Raw genomic sequence first — 16,160 nt, 5'->3', positions numbered from 1 at the left:
GAAGCTCATTGCAGCAACAGGATAAATCCTTTCCCTTCTCCGGCCCAGTATAAGGATAGGGGTTTGTTTCCGCGTCACATGCGCTTTGAAAACACTTGGAAGCTTTTCATGTCATGTCTGGAGAGGACTACAATTCTATTAAAACACTTCATTGGGGTGCAAGTCTAATTGAACTTGGTGGGACTTATACCTGAGTATAAGTAGCATAAGTAGCAGTGGGCTGCACATGTATTTGACTTAATGGGATTAAATTTGTTTAAAGCATTGAAATGGATGGCTTACTCAGTGGACCCCATGGCTGACAGTGGAAATGCACAGCAAAAGTACATGTGGTTGTAACTCATTTATGAAGTTGCTAGGCTAGTATTCCTCTAAATTGGGGAAACTGACCCACAAGATGCTGCTGGACTACAGTTCCCACCATCCCTGACCACTGGCTATGCTAATGGAAGTTGGGCTCCATTAAATTGGGAGGGCCACAGGCGCTCAATCCTTTTTGCAAATAAAGGAATGTTTTACCTTACTCATTTTGTGAAGTTGCAATAAGTACTTAAGCTTCAAGAGCAGACAAATTTTTGTATAAATGGCTTTTATTGCATTTTTAAAATGAACAATACTGGTTTATATAGATAGTGAAATGTAGACTATTTTAAGCTGCATTTCTAGCCATGCTTAATAGCAAGTAAATTGAAATCCATGGGAACTAATCATGAGCAAACATTAGGTACATGTTCTATTTTAAATTAATAAAATAATAATAATAATAATAATAATAATAATAATAATAATAATAATTAATAATACCCCACACATCTGGCTGTGTTTCCCCAGCCACATTGGGTGGCTTCCAACAAAATATTAAAATACAATTGTCCTACAGATATTAAAAGCTTCCCTAAACAGGGCTGCCTTCAGATGTCTCCTAAAAGTCTGGTAGTTGTTTTTTCCTTCGACAGCTGGTGGGAGGGTTTTCCACAGGGCAGGCATCACTACCGAGGTCCTCTGCCTGGTTCCCTGTAACCTCACTTCTCGCAGTGAGGGAACTGCCAGAAGGCCCTGGCGCTGGACCTCAGTGTCCGGGTTGAACAATGGGGGTGGAGACACACCTTCAGGTACACTGGGCCTAGGCCGTATAGTTTTAGCACTGACCTTGTATGGTGTTTACAGAATTTTCCAGATAAAATGAAGCAGGTATCCACCCTGAAAAATCTATACTGTAATATAAAACTTTTTAAATGGCAAGAGACATATGGAAGAAGCAAGGGTAACGAAACATACCTGTATGCATATCCTTATCCTTGACGAAAACGCAGGCTTCAGTTTTGCTTGAAAGGTGGGAAGGAATGGACTGTACACTGAATAATATAGATTGGTGGTGCCATTGGAGATTGGAGTTTGCATTGTGCATTTACCAAAAATAAAAAACCAATAAATAAATGTAGATGTTTCTATTTGGGCAAACAATTCCGATAGAAGGGGCATTAAAGTAGACTGGCTGGAGTTTAAAAGAGCAGGACACTCTGAGGCAGCAGCTAAGGATGGTAAAGTTGGAGGAGCAAAACTAGGGAGTTAACACAATATAGTTTTAAAATGTTTATTACATTATCACTGTATATAGCTGCATGTTGTTTGAGAAAAGGATTCAAAAAGGCAATCTGTTTATCCAGAAGTCCTTTTTCTTAATGTACTGGGACTTAGCTATAGGCTGCACCTGCAAATAAAATGTTTTAAGTGTGCTTTAAGTGCAATATACAATGTGACACTAAATGGTGATGATGAGCCTTATGGAAAATACACTGTATTTTTACAAACGCTTTTTAAAAAAATGCATTTTCAGAATGCTTTTTATATGTATGTAGATTCCACCCTGGACAAAATCCAGGCTTGTGTTTGCAAAACAAAACAAGCTTGGACAACAGAAGTGACAGAATTGTGCCGGGGCTGGGGTGTAGGTAGATGAGCTTGTATTTTGTCTTAGCTGTAATTTTATGTTTTCTAAAAAAACATTTGCAAAATAAGGTAAAGGTGGTATGATTATCAGCAGTTTTAAAATATGCTTGTGTGTACCTTGTTAGATTTTGAAATTCAGCCTGTTAGTATGCACAACGAAGAAATAGGATATAATGTTAGTAATTTCAAAGCATCCAATCAGAAGGGAACAGCATTTTCTATAACTGTTCCCGTAGTAACAAAGCAGCTTTCCTAGTATTCTAAGAGTCCAAGCCTATAATGAAGTAATGAAATTGCTTTGTATTTCCACAGAAAGAAAACATTCTAATGTACTTAATATCTGTATATCTTAGTTTCCATTGGAAACTAATTGGAACATGTATCATACTATCCAAAATATTTATTTATATGGGCTTCCACTTCCACAAGTGGAAAGTCCTTTGCTCATGGAATGACTGTTTCTGACCTAGTGGAAGAGGGCTGTGTGGGAACAAGAACCTCCAAATCCAGTGTTCTTCTGCTCATGCAATATTTTTTCACAAGCTCCTTTGAAAGCCAGTAGAGTTCTTAACTGCTATTTCCTATATTGTCCTTATTCATGGGGTTTCACATACTGCAACATAACCAATGAATCTTTTGTGGTACTGCATTGCAAGACACCTCCTGCTATTGATTACACAATTATTCACACAAGTCATTGTTTGTTTTGGTTCTGAGTCAAAAACTTTGTTTTGGTACCGTACCACAGAATCTTCCAACATGGTACACACACAGTTAGAAACTGTATTGTCTTTCAGGACTGATCTTACAAGGCTCCCTCACAAAGTGTCGTTTGGGGGGGCAAAAGTGGTCATAAACATTTTGCTTTACCTGTGAAAGGGGTTTCCTAAGAATGCCTATCCACGAACTGTCACCATATATGATAATAGGACAGGGGTAGCAGAAGTTGCTGGAATGCAGCTCCCATTATGCACAACTATTGTAGTAGTTAGGATGACTTTGGCAATTACTAGTTTCTATGTTGATGTGAATTTGGGGTAGATTTGTTCAAGGTAAATGCAATTATTCCAGGTTTTCCCATACAGGACTTTGAATCCAAGCTGCAGTGTAGAGCCTTATAGAAAGAATCAAAATAGCCAACAGGATATTCTGTACATTCAGCAGCAGCTCTTAATTGTGTCTTTCTAATTACATGACATCATAACTTACATCATTCTACAGGAACAAGGTTGTGCACCTGGCTTGATTTTTTCAGAATGATAACCATTTTGTCTGTTTTTTTGGCACTTAAATTGGGCTAACAACTTTTTCAAATGTTTATTATTTGTACTGTAGCTTTTCATTAGGCTCAGATACTTTCTTAGATCCACTGTTTTTATTTCTCTTCACAGGTGGATGTGACTGTTGTTCATTTTACCCCATTGGTGCAACCAAAAATAGAACAGCCATTTAAGCTGGTGGAGAAAGTTGTCCGAACTGTGTTTCAGTTCAGAAGGAAATATTGCCATCAAAGTGTACGGTAAGAGATCTTTTCCCTACATACATTTTAAAAAATCTTCAGAATGGTATTCTTAATACAATGGCTATGCAAAGTAATTTCACACATGGAATCTTTAGTTGGTGACAGCAGTCAGCATGATGTGTGAGAGAAATAGCCAGCGTAGACCAAATTCATCAGAAAGAGCTCTTGCATCTTGTATTATCTACAGGAGGAGTTGAGAACCATTTTCTCCTTCTTGGGCCAGATCCTTTTCTCCCCAGTCATAGGTGGGCCAAATGTAACATGTAGCTGGGACCACCTGAGACCACCCACCTGTCAATCACTTGATGTCCTAGTGAGGTCAAATGATGTTGTGCTTTGCAGCCCCGATTGTGGGAAATTCAAAGCACAATGCTGGGCTGTTTGAGAGTCCTTTGGTATTAACTTCTCACTTTACTGAAGGAGGTCTTCTCCCTTCCATGCTGCTCCTTAAACCTCCAGTTTCCATTGAAGGCTGGTTGTTCCTTTGCTGGAGCAAGGTATGCACCCAGTGTGGAGTTCATCTTAAGCTCCTGATCATTCCTTTGAAGTCCCACCCTTACACACCCTGCTTGTCATCCCATGTTATGTCAGGTGTAGGGTGGGTGATTGTGGCTTCCCCACTGAATCAGTGAGGTTTTCATGACCAGTGGATCACAAGTGGATATAAATCTCAATTATTCTGAGGATAACATATATGTGTGTTTACCTTTTAAATAAATAAACATAATAAATTTTATTATTGGGTAAGGGAACATGAAACAAAGTAAATGAGTGTCTTCAGATATGTCTCTGAGAATAAGGTGACACACACAGAATCACACTCTGCCCATGCCACTCTATAGGCCTACAAAGAGAGAGAGAAATTATTCAGGCCTAGTTCCTTTCTACTAACTAGCATCTACCGGTACTTCACAATCCAGACCATGGTATACCAAGCAAAAAGGAGTATCATATAGTAAATGCCTGCTGACAAGTAGTGGCCATAGTTGTGATGGAAAGGTTTACAGCAATCAGAGCATGCAAGCCACTCCTTTTAATGCAAACGTATGGAACCTGCTGCTGGACTGCAATTTGGATTGGCTGGGGATGATGGGCATTGGAGTGCAAGAATATATGGATTGCCACTGGCTCCCCAACCTTGCTTTAAATGCCAGGACACAACTCCATCTTGTCACCGCACCTCTATGCCCTACAATCAGAAAATGAGGCCTTGGTGCTGTTTGGCAGATGCCTGTTTATTATCTGAAACTTGATTGGGATAAAGGGGGAGGCTTTCTTTGTGACAGCATCCCTCCTTACGGAACTGGGAGGGGGAATTTTCATTATGGTAGAAATTTTAACAGTGTGGCCTGACTTTTAAAATGAACTGATCTGCTGCTTGCTGAATACTAAACTTGTGATACTTTAGTGCTGTTATTGCAGCTGAGCTGATGATCAGTTTAAAACAACCATATTGTGTTTCCATGTATAAAGACAACTTTGGTTTATGGTTAGGATGTCAATGCAAGCTTGAGCTCTGTGGCTTTTCATTTCAGAACTAAAGCTTTCCATTGAGAATGGCAGTGTTCGGGAAGAGAAAGTAAAATTTCTAAGTGATGTGCAGAGAAGGCAAAAAATTGGACAAGGCAAGCCAACCACTGAGTGAGGGAGCAGATTATAGGAGATAGAGAAAATATTGAGCAGCATAAGATGGTTCCATTGGGGTGGGGTAACTGCATCTAGTGCAGGCAACTATTCTTAGCATGGATTAGTAAGGTAATTTTATTGAAGTGGGTCACTGTTTCTGATGGTTTAAGAAACCTGAATAAAGGAAGAGACCCCGTTTAACAAACTCACTTGGATTATCTCTACTATTTTCTTTCAGGGTATTATTTCCAGAAGCTGAACGTTTAGAAAAAGCAGAACAGCTACTCAAGCTGGCAGATGTTGATCCAACTCTGCGGCCGACTCAGCTTTCCATGTTTCACTTCAAAAGCCTTTGTGATGTCTATAGAAAAATGTGTGATGAAGACCCAAAACTTTTTACATATAACTATAGGGATGAATTGACTGAGAAGCGAAACAGGAAGAGGAGCAGATTTTGCAAGACTAACGATGATGTGATCTAGCTCATTCTAGAAAATTGACCAGCCGCGATGTGTTTCTGTTGAGTGGAATGAAATACATTCTAAGTTGGAATGTTAAGTCAGTATGTGAAATTCATTGAAGAGAGAACAGGATACAAAACAAAGCACACCAATTGCATTTAGCATTTTACTGTACAAGATTGTAGAGAAAAATGAAAAATACAATAAAATAAAATAAGATTACAGTACAGGCTTTTTATATTTACATATATATAAAAATCAAGTATAAACAACTTAGTGCAACTCAGTGCAGGACTTTTTCTAAGATGAATTTAAAAATAATTTTTGCTTTAAATGCCCCAAATTAAAGTTGCTTGAACTTTCTCAAAAGAACATAGGTATTGACAAGAGTTCATTCCCTTTTTCAAAAATTTAAAAACATCTCTTAATCTTATTTAAATGAGATTACACTGCCCTGAATCGTAAACAGCTCAATCTAAATTTCTGTTCCACAATAAATTAAAATAACTTAAGCCTTTACAACTACTTCTGTGGAAAACACAGTAGTGCATTAAATCGAATAGTTTCTCAAGTTACAATTATCACCTTTTTTAAAGTATGTAAATCTGTATGTGGTGATGCTGGAATCAGGCAGCTAAGACTTTCCATGCCTGTCTACTGTTTCATAAAAGCAGTCCTCATTAACCACTGAAGTTAAACTTTGTACACTAAATTCTCTTTCTAAAATAGAATTCAGGTCAAAACTTGCAGCATCTGGATGGCTGTCAAGAGACTGGTGCCGTTCTTGCATTGCCAGTAATGTTCCTTTGTCGCGTCTTGTGCTGCTGTTCACTTTCCGTTTAATAGGGCAAAAGTGCGCCCTGACTAGTTTAGGGTGATCACCCACCCTCCGCCCTTCTCCATACTCACTCTCAGAAGAATACTTATCCTCTGTATCATCACTAGGATTCTCGGAAATCTTCAGCCGCTGGAACTGGATTTCTATGTCTTTTGTGGGACTGGCTTTTTTTAGAATCTGCTGGTAGTCTTCCTCATCGTCACTTAAAATGTCAGATTCTTTGACAGGACTGTTTGAAAAATCTGATGCACAGTTCTGGAGATGTTTCACGGGAGACAAATTTTTAGATTCCAGGATGCTATCGGTAGTATGGCAACTGCTACTTGGAGTACTGCTACTCAGGCTGCATTCATCAGAATCCAATTCATTTACTTTGCCTGCTTCGGTGTTCCATTCATTACTGGGAGAGTTCTTCATTAACTTTAATGATCTTGAGGAAGCTGCCAGGGTAAAAACACATGCTAAATTCCTATACTCAACAACTCTGGCAAGCATAACAATAAGAGTTATATAGTTTTACAATTAAGTATATTAAGGTTAAGATGCTATGATGCTAAACTGAATCAACCTGACATTTTAAACTACTTTCATTATATCACAGGAGAGATATTTTAAGTTGTGAAGTGTGACTTTCTTCAAACAAACAAAAACCCTGGACTTAGATTGGCTCTGTGGGCTCCTGGATAAATCAGCCAAACTCCATGTGGACTGACTGTGTAAAAATGACAACATTAAGATGCCTCCTAGTAGCACTAGGAAGGAACAGGGTTTAGTGCTTCCTGCTTAGTCACTGTGGAAGCCTGTCAATAAACTAGACCAGGCACGTCCAACAGGTAGATCGTGATCTACTGGTAGATCACTGGACATCTGTGGTAGATCACTGGGGGCCCCCAAGAAGCTCAACAAGTTTGGCTTCCCCTAAAAAAGCTCAAATTTTTTGCCCTGGACCCCTAAAAAACATGGCTTTCCGCTCCCTCCCTATAAAAAGTTCAACCAATTTCAACTTGAACCGCCCCAAGAATGGGCCTTCCTAAAAAAAAAGCTCATCAACTTTGACCTGAACCCCCAAAAAGGGTGTAGATCACTGCCAATTTTTAACTATGTGAGTAGATCATTATCTCTTGGAAGTTGGCCACCCCTGAACTAGACTAACACTATTCCCCCCCCAAAAAAACCCTACAAAGACAAGTTTGTAAGGTTCAAGTACTGAGCAAGTATATTTGCATGAAGCTGGAGATGATGCTGAAGTGAGCAAGTTATAGCCACTGCTTATGCATTATGTTGAAGATACGGAACTGCTCATTTCTGTGCTACGCTTCAACCTTAACTGCTCTGAGGATAAGCCTCTATGGTAGTTTCAGCTCTTCAGTCACAAGCTAAGTAAGTTAATGAGAAAGTAATTTCAAGCAATCAGTGTAGAGGAAATACTTCTATTTTGGAGGTGGCTCAGACTTTTTGTGTGGAAGAATATCCTGCTTTGTTAATCACTAGTCTCAGTTTTTTTGTAAATTGATGTGTATTATTATGATTAAATAAATAAACCAAAATAATTTTTTCCTCCCCATCCCCTTGCTTTGTATACTATCTGGTCTGATTAAATGTTCTGGAACACTTCAAAGCTTGCATGATGATTTCTGACATTTGAGTTGACCTAGTAAGGTGGTTGTTCTGAGGTGGATTCTGGCTCCTTCCTCCCTTATAATCCAACACAACTGACTTTTAGTTTAAGCAAAATTAATGTTCTCCCTATCAGCTACACTTGTACACATTTTTACTACTAAATTTATGTCTCAAATGAACCTGTCCCTGTAGAGCATCAAAAGCAACCCCCCCCCAAAAAAAAACCAACCTAGAATCTGACAGATATTTAAAAACATCAATTACATGCTTTGCTTTTAGTCCTTCCTACCTTTTCAGCTGCAAGATGATGCAATAACTCTTACTAAATATACAGTTGCACAACTAGTAATTTTCAACAAAGTGCAGTACAAACAGAATAGCACTGACTTAGTTTAGTTACTGTAATCTTTGTTTCCTCTCCAGCAATACTACAGATATGTGTTGGAACATGCTTGGATAGTATTACTACAAACTAGTATGGGTTTAAATTTTGACAAAAATATATTCTTACCCAATTTTGCTGAAACAGGAATTCGATTTTTATGCAGAACTAGACGGCTTTTACATGTTTTCTCCAAAGGTGAGTCACACTTTATTTGACGCCTTAAGTTTTCCCTCAGTATTGAACGAATCACTTTGACTATATTGGTCTTGTTTTCACAATCACTGCAAAATTCAAGAAACGTGTAGTTAGGTTTTAGACAATACGAACACATATGATTTGGCTTTGTCTTGTTAATTTGAATGAGCAATTTGGAAACCTTAATTGGCCACAGATGGAACAGTTAAGTGGCTGGATAATCAGCATGAATGTGTGATTCCTCGTGGTCTCTGCATAAAGTTCTATGCCTACACAGTTCAGTTCTAGAGCTTTTGAGAGTGGAGTTGGCAAAACACATCCATAGGGAGATGATTGGCCTTGCTGCATGAGCAACAACAAAATATATTTCACTTGAGGTTTCTTGGGAAGTGTACATACAACTGTTGTTAATCAAACAAGTAAAATTCAGTATGCTGTGATTACAGTGGTACCTCTAGTTATGAACTTAATTTGTTCTGGAGTTCTGTTCTTAACCTGAAACCGTTCTTAACTAGAGGCATGCTTTCGCTAATGGGGCTTCTTACAGCTGCTGCGCCACTAGCACACAATTTCCGTTCTCATCTTGGGGCAAAGTTCTCAACTTGAGGAACGCTTCCAGGTTAGTGGAGTTTGTAACCTGAGGCATTTGTAACTCGAGGTACCACTAATTCCAAAGGATATCTAACGGCCCAAATTATGCACATATATAGAGGTTGTTATGTGGGGTAGGAATGAAAGGAGGAAAGACTATTTGGAGGGGGAAGTGAACCCACGATTGTACCTGCTACATAGCTGGAAGGTTGTTTCAGGTCTTCCTTCCAATTCTGACTTGGTATGAATCAATTCCCAAATGCAATTGTTTTCTGTTCCTGCATGTGGAAAGAAAGACATGTTATTGTAAATATTTCATGATGTCTACAAGTCTAGCCAAACAATTTTCATAGAAAGACTTATGAGACCACAGTGAAAGCTTCAAGATCTTCAAGACACAAGACACTATTGTGTTTTAAATTCTAGCAATTTATTTCGCCCCCATCACTGTTTTACCAAATAAAGATGCTGTCACTCCCTCTCTGTATGCTAGTATGCAGCAGGTAAGCTGTGCAGCCCTATCACGACATCCACTATTGAGATGGATTATTGGGAAGAAAAATCAGGTTTCTCCCTTCTTTGTAGTTGGAGTCATTAACTATCCAACATTGCATTAGAGACTACCCACACTGTTTGCTTAACAGCAAACAAAGTTCATAACCCAACACAGGGCAGCTTTTTGTCATTTATCTTCTACTGAATTAAAAAATATTAATCTCAAATTCACAGTTACTGAAGAAATTAGTTTTTTATTGGTAAATAGCAAGATACTTGGCAAATCATGTTAAACACGCTGCCTGATGTAAATGGGCACTATATTATTGACAACTATAATAAACACTGAATTCTTTCACGAGTGTCCTTCAATCTATATTCTAAAAGGTTGTAATGGATGCACTGCTTGATCAACCATAGTGACAACAAAATCACTAGCTAAGGCCAAGTTATAAACCACCCTCCTGCATCCACATTACTTTTGCTGTCACATCAGCAGGGAACAAACCACTGTTAATTACAGGTTCCTATTTTTTCTGAATTAGGAAACTATTGTTAGTTCCAAACAGGCTGTGAAGCCTTAATATATTGTCTTGTTTGGAAAACGAACCATAGTTTACATATCATTGTCTCAATGTGGACAGTTTCTTCTGAAGATTTGAAGTAATAAAAGTACTGAACACATTCATTGGTGACAAACATCAAAAAACAACAATAAAAGTGTTTAATAAAAATGTATTATTATCTATAGATAAGGTCACCTGCTGTATTGCCCAGTCGGACTTGAAGAGCAGATAAAGGAATCAGCCAACGAAATTTAAACAAGTCCAAATCATTATGATTATGCATAGTACGGACATTTGTTGCCTGTAAATAAAAAGTACTGAATCAGTTTAAGTGTCATTGCTTTTTAAAGAGTTAATTAAAGCTTCATTCCTAGAGGACAGAATTATGCTTCGGGGACGGGGGCTGGATCAGGGATCATGTAAGCGAGTGACTTTTTGACACCACCCCATTTGGATGTGACGAGTAAGAAGGCAAAACAAACAAAAATCTCCCCCACCCCTTTCTAAAATGGGAAGCTTCCACTGGATCACAGTCCCTTGTGATTATAGATTTTTTTCACCTATTTCTAATCTACTTCATCTAGAAAAATTCTCTGAAGTAACGTATCAATCATTCCATGTATTTTCTGCACATATGCCTTGAGACATTTTATATTGTAAATCAAAACAATAATACACAATGCATCTTAGGTAGTCTTATTTTTTGACTAAAAAACTTACCAGTTTCTTCTTCAGTTTGCAGTTCTCTTTATATACTAAGATGACAGCTCTTTTGAATGCTAGGAAGAGAGAGTGACAAGGCAACTTTTATTGATTGGACTTCCAAAATGAGTACTACATTTTAATTTTTGAATTCAGTTATGACATACACTAATAATAGTGCATCTTAACTGGCAAAGCAAATTGCTACAGATATTTGCACAGGGATTTGTGTCGTCCTCTCTAGATCTGCCATTGCTTGCATTTCACTCCTGGGGCTTATGTTTATACAATTTTGGGTTGCATTTAATGAGAAACAAGATTTTTGCCTGATTGGTATAGCTGGAAGTCTTTCACTTTACCTGTTCCCAACTATTGTAAATATGTTCTACTGTACATTAAAGCGTTTATTCACATTTTTGCCAGCTCATTTATTTTACAGAGTCTGAGCACAGCTGCATCCCAATCCCATCTAAGTTATCCACTTTTCTCTCCTCCCACCAATAATCTGGATCAAATTTATCTGAGATGGGTGGAATCATTAAAATTTACTATTAACAAGACTACAGTTCCAGAAGAAGCATTTATGTATAAGAAACATACAAAAGTTTGTTCTGGGACAATGGGATACACAAATTAAAGTGAAAGGGAATAAGAGTCAAACCACCTAATTAATAATAATAATAATAATAATAATAATAATAATAATAATAATAATGCAATCTGTAAGAATATATAATCCCTTAGTAAGAGCTGTTTATAATATGCAGAATTGCAGATATATCATTCACACAACTATAGAAACAGGCATGAACAGAAATTTGATGATTGCCGTAGGTCTTATATCTTAATTGCACAATTGATGCATGTCAGCACCTTGCAACTGTTACAATCTTCATGCAAGCCTTAATGATGCAGAAGCATTTTTCAGCACCTCCAAAATGGAAACTGTAGCATGTATAGCAGCCTGCTCATATTTTGAACTCTAGTTGCTAATTCTAATGATGTTCTTAAAAAGAAAAGCTGGGAGGAGTTACGGTAAATACTTGAGGTAAGAGCTACCTAATGTTTAATGGCAGTTCTTCCTCTCCTCACCTCAGCCGCCCACCCCCACCCCCCTTGCAAATTTCTCTCCAAAAATATGTTTCAAAAGGCAGAGGGAACCTCCACAGCAGATTTTGGGGGTATGCAGGGGGCTGGAGGGGACAGAAGAGAAACGGGAAGTATGGGTGTATGAGCAGATTTCTGTTGTGGCAAGTATGCAAAAATCATTGGATGCCACCCTAAGTGACTGAGGAAGGTCAAGGCAATCAGTGGATAGGACTGCATCGCTCAGTCTCATCCTTGTCCATGACCTTAGCCATCTACAGCCTGCTACCCCACAATGTTTTATCTGGTGTGTCTCCCACTCTGCTAAAAGGATCAAAAATTTAAGTTACGGTCTGCGTTACTTGGGAGCTGGTACAGCAGCATAGTGGTTAATAGGCTGAGCCATAAAATTGGAAGTCCCTGACTCAAAACAGGAAGTCCCTCGGCTATTAACTGAATGCCATTAAGAAACATCATGATCATATACTAATAGAAAACTCATTCATTGGCCATTATGCAGCAAAATCAATACCATACACAAGAGAGGAGGCATCAGCAGGCTTGGATATGCCGGGGTATACAGACATACAAATGTAGGGAGGAGGATAGACCTAGGGCAGTCGGATGCAAAAGAGGACGGCTCCTGCATCTTCTAAAGTTATATAGAAGAATTCCAGCTTGTGTAGCTTAAATGGCAAAGAGCAGAGAAACCACATGGGGCAGAATAATGACAAAGCAGGCTTAGAGGCCACAGAATGCTGGCAGATTGTTAGGAAAAATAGAAATATCAAGGAGGGAGGGAATGGAAAACCCTATCACCAGAAAGAGCATGGTAAACTGACTTTGGCCCTCAATAGGAGCAATCTGCACTGCAACATTTTGTTGCTGCTCCCACCTGTCTTATCCTTCTCTAATAATGGGATGATACTGGCCTACTTTGTAGCACTGTTATAGGCTTCACTGTGATAAAATGTGTAAATACTTCCACAAAATTTTTGAGAGCTAAATTATATACTATACAGTATTCACAATAATGCCACCATCACCAATTTTCAGTAGTGGAATACATTTCAACCAAGTTCCATCTAGGAGCAAGCATAGAAAGCTAACAGATCTGATATCAAGCAACACATACCTATAACCACTGCATGGACTATTTTAGATGATGTTTTGACATAGTTTGAATAAATCACTCACCGAACACTGTAAGTTCCAGGTCTTTTCTTGTTTTACCCAATGAAGAGAATGGATTCAGCCATGCAACAGTAGAGTGCATTAGAAGTTCTCCCATTGAAAGTTCTGTGACCTATGTCCATTGTAGATTAGAAGGGTTATTCATTCTAACATACAGCAATTGGCATCACTTGCTGAACAGACTCGTGGGCTGTGGTATTGTTTAGGGGGATTTTGCTGCTGTTACTGATATTATTTTTTTGTATCTTAATTTTTGGCGCTTATAATGATTTATGCGGAAAATTTTCAATTATAATTCTGTACTTTTTATGTGTTTTATGTTTATGACTACTTTTGTTATGTTTGTAATTCAGGTAACTCTTGTTGTAAGACGTCTTGACTATGGAAAGGTAAAGGGACCCCTGACCGTTAAGTCCAGTCGCAGACGACTCTGGGGTTGCGCCGCTTATCTCGCTTTACTGGCGAGAGAGCTGGTGTTTGTCCGCAGACAGCTTCCGGGTCATGTGGCCAGCATGACTAAGCCACTTCTGGCGAACCAGAACAGTGCACAGAAATGTCGTTTACCTTCCTGCTGGAGCGGTACCTATTTATCTACTTGCACTTTGACGTGCTTTCGAACTGTTAGGTTGGCAGGAGCAGGGACTGAGCAACGGGAGCTCACCCCGTCGCAGGGATTTGAACCGCCGACCTTCTGATCGGCAAGCCCTAGGCTCTGTGGTTTAGACCACAGCGATGATGATACTGTTGGACAAAGACTGAGGCCAAAATTTGAATTATCTGCACACAAAAAACCCTGCTCCCATCTTCTTACCTCTTTCTCAGTTCCACTCTGATCAGCAACTAGTTGGTCAAACACTGCACCGTAATCCTCATAAATCTTCTGCATTTCATTGATGTGACTGGCCACCTTTTCCATTGCCTTCAGTGCTTCTGCAATTTGTAAAGGCAAATCATTATTTGATATACACTGAATGGGCCACTTGAAAGCTGTACACTTGAGTCACTTAAAACCCAGGAATTCATCATCTTAGGAAGTGCAGTGTTGATGATAACCAAATGAGCAAAACCATTCCCAGTGTCTTGCCAAAAATTTCTATTAATCACGTGGGGAACCACTTTACACTCTGTGATGTGCAATGAGGTTCCCTATTGTGTGCTTAGCTCAGTGGTAAATACATGATACAAACAGTTGGGACAATTTTTAAGAACATAAAAAGGTCCTGCCATTGGTCCATCTAAGTCCAGCATCTTGTTCTCACCATGGCTGAACAGTTGCCTCTGAAACCAGCAAGCAGGAATCGAGCACAAGAACATTCTCCCCTCCTGTGCAACTGGTATTCGGAAGCACAGATAGCAAAGCTTATTTCCCTGGGAAGTACCTGTGAGATGGTAATGCTCCTCGCTTTCGGGGTCTGTGAGAGATACCAGCTCCTTCAGGAGCAGCGGGTATTTCAGCACCCTCTGAACTGGCTTGATGAGAAAGGACTCCAGTGTGGAAGAATGCTGTTTAGCTGGGTTGCGAGCATCCAGAAAGGCCTTGAAGGCTTTATCTGTTTTGGCTAAAGGAAAAACAAAACAAAAACCCAGAGCGTATTAGCAGCCCAAAAGCAACAATATGGAGAAACAATCTTCTGCATTTCATTCCAGGACCTGGCAAACAATAGGCCACACTCCTCTGCCTCCTACTTGGCAAAGGCCATCAATATTCTATGCAGCAATAAGCAACAGAGAGATAATCCTTTCCTGTATTATACATTCTTTGTTACTCCACCTTAATCTACAATTACTGCTGTGCAGTTTAGTTTTCCACAACTATTGAATTGACCACAGGGCATTTACTACTGGGTGATGGAAGTGGCTGGCAGGGCATAGCTACAATGCTAGCTTCCCAGCAGCAGCAGCAGCAACTTACAGGATGAGGCTAAATGGCAGGGAGATTGGCACAGGGAAGCCAAGCTGGTGCTCCTTGCAGTCTGCCCACAGCACATCCCATCACCTAGTCCTTTGTCCCTCCCAGTAAATGGCAGCAAACCCATTGCTGGAAAACTGGGCGAGACACTTCTGTTGGCCAGTATAGAAATATAAAATAATAATTTTTAAATATATTTTGCTTATTTAAAAGGCTTGTCTCACTACGGGTATGTTTGCATCAGCCTTTTGGGGTGTGTGTGGTGGAATATGTTGCAGAATGTAACATCAATCACTTACTAACTCTTCACTATGAGTGGTATCTGATAAGGATTTTACTTCTGGAATGTGCACTAGACATAGCTGCCAAGTTTTCCCTTTTCTCACGAGGAAGCCTATTCAGCATAAGGGAAAATCCCTTAAAAAAGGGATAACTTGGCAGCTATGGCACTAGAAGTGTTCGACTATACTAAAGATTTACAAACATTCCCAGCAGTCACAAAGAATATCATCCTCCTTTCAGGGGATATGCCACAGATTCTACTTCCATCTAAAATTACTCCCAAGAAGTTGTGGCAATGCATTTTCTTTCCAAGTGGCAAGCTGCCACATCTACTCAAGGAAAAACACTATTTTAAACAGCCTCACTGTGTACTTGTGAACATGTTCAAACTATATATATATATATATATATATATATATATATATATATATATATATATAATGATATAAACCTCCAAAACACCCAACACTCTGTACTTGTGAACAAGTTCATTCTCTCTCTCTATATATATGTATATTAAAGAAAATGATATAAACTTCCAAACCCACAGTTGAATCCAACTAACTTGCCCTCCCTCTAGGCCAGGCATCCCCAAACTGTGGCCCTTCAGATGTTTTGACCTACAACTCCCACAATTCCTAGCTAATAGGACCAGTGGTCGGGGAAGATGGGAATTGTAGTCCAAAACATCTGGAGGGCCGAAGATTGGGGATGCCTGTTCTAGGCCCCTGTGCATCC

The 16,160-nt window shown here is 39.2% G+C and overlaps 2 protein-coding genes across 11 annotated transcripts in view; one reads left to right on the top strand and one right to left on the bottom strand.

Moving 5' to 3' along the window:
• Positions 1-7,961, top strand: part of TFB1M (transcription factor B1, mitochondrial) — a 32,808-nt gene extending 24,847 nt beyond the window's left edge. For all 6 annotated transcript variants that reach the window (XM_035108681.1, XM_035108682.2, XM_035108684.2 and 3 more), the window contains 2 exons: positions 3,342-3,469; positions 5,337-7,961. In XM_035108681.1, the coding sequence (XP_034964572.1) occupies positions 3,342-3,469; positions 5,337-5,580 (372 nt within the window). In that variant the 3' untranslated portion in view covers positions 5,581-7,961. The remainder of the gene's footprint in view (positions 1-3,341; positions 3,470-5,336) is intronic.
• TIAM2 (TIAM Rac1 associated GEF 2) overlaps positions 6,194-16,160 on the bottom strand; it is a 131,856-nt gene continuing 121,889 nt past the window's right edge. For all 5 annotated transcript variants that reach the window (XM_060272772.1, XM_060272770.1, XM_060272773.1 and 2 more), the window contains 8 exons: positions 14,611-14,790; positions 14,043-14,161; positions 13,235-13,343; positions 10,970-11,028; positions 10,445-10,550; positions 9,379-9,466; positions 8,529-8,683; positions 6,194-6,837 (listed from right to left, as the gene is read on the bottom strand). In XM_060272772.1, coding sequence (XP_060128755.1) covers positions 6,194-6,837; positions 8,529-8,683; positions 9,379-9,466; positions 10,445-10,550; positions 10,970-11,028; positions 13,235-13,343; positions 14,043-14,161; positions 14,611-14,790 — 1,460 coding nt within the window. The remainder of the gene's footprint in view (positions 6,838-8,528; positions 8,684-9,378; positions 9,467-10,444; positions 10,551-10,969; positions 11,029-13,234; positions 13,344-14,042; positions 14,162-14,610; positions 14,791-16,160) is intronic.

Source organism: Zootoca vivipara, chromosome 3, assembly GCF_963506605.1.
Source record: "Zootoca vivipara chromosome 3, rZooViv1.1, whole genome shotgun sequence".
In the NCBI taxonomy this organism is placed as follows: domain Eukaryota; kingdom Metazoa; phylum Chordata; class Lepidosauria; order Squamata; family Lacertidae; genus Zootoca; species Zootoca vivipara.
This window is presented reverse-complemented; position numbering and strand designations above follow the sequence as displayed.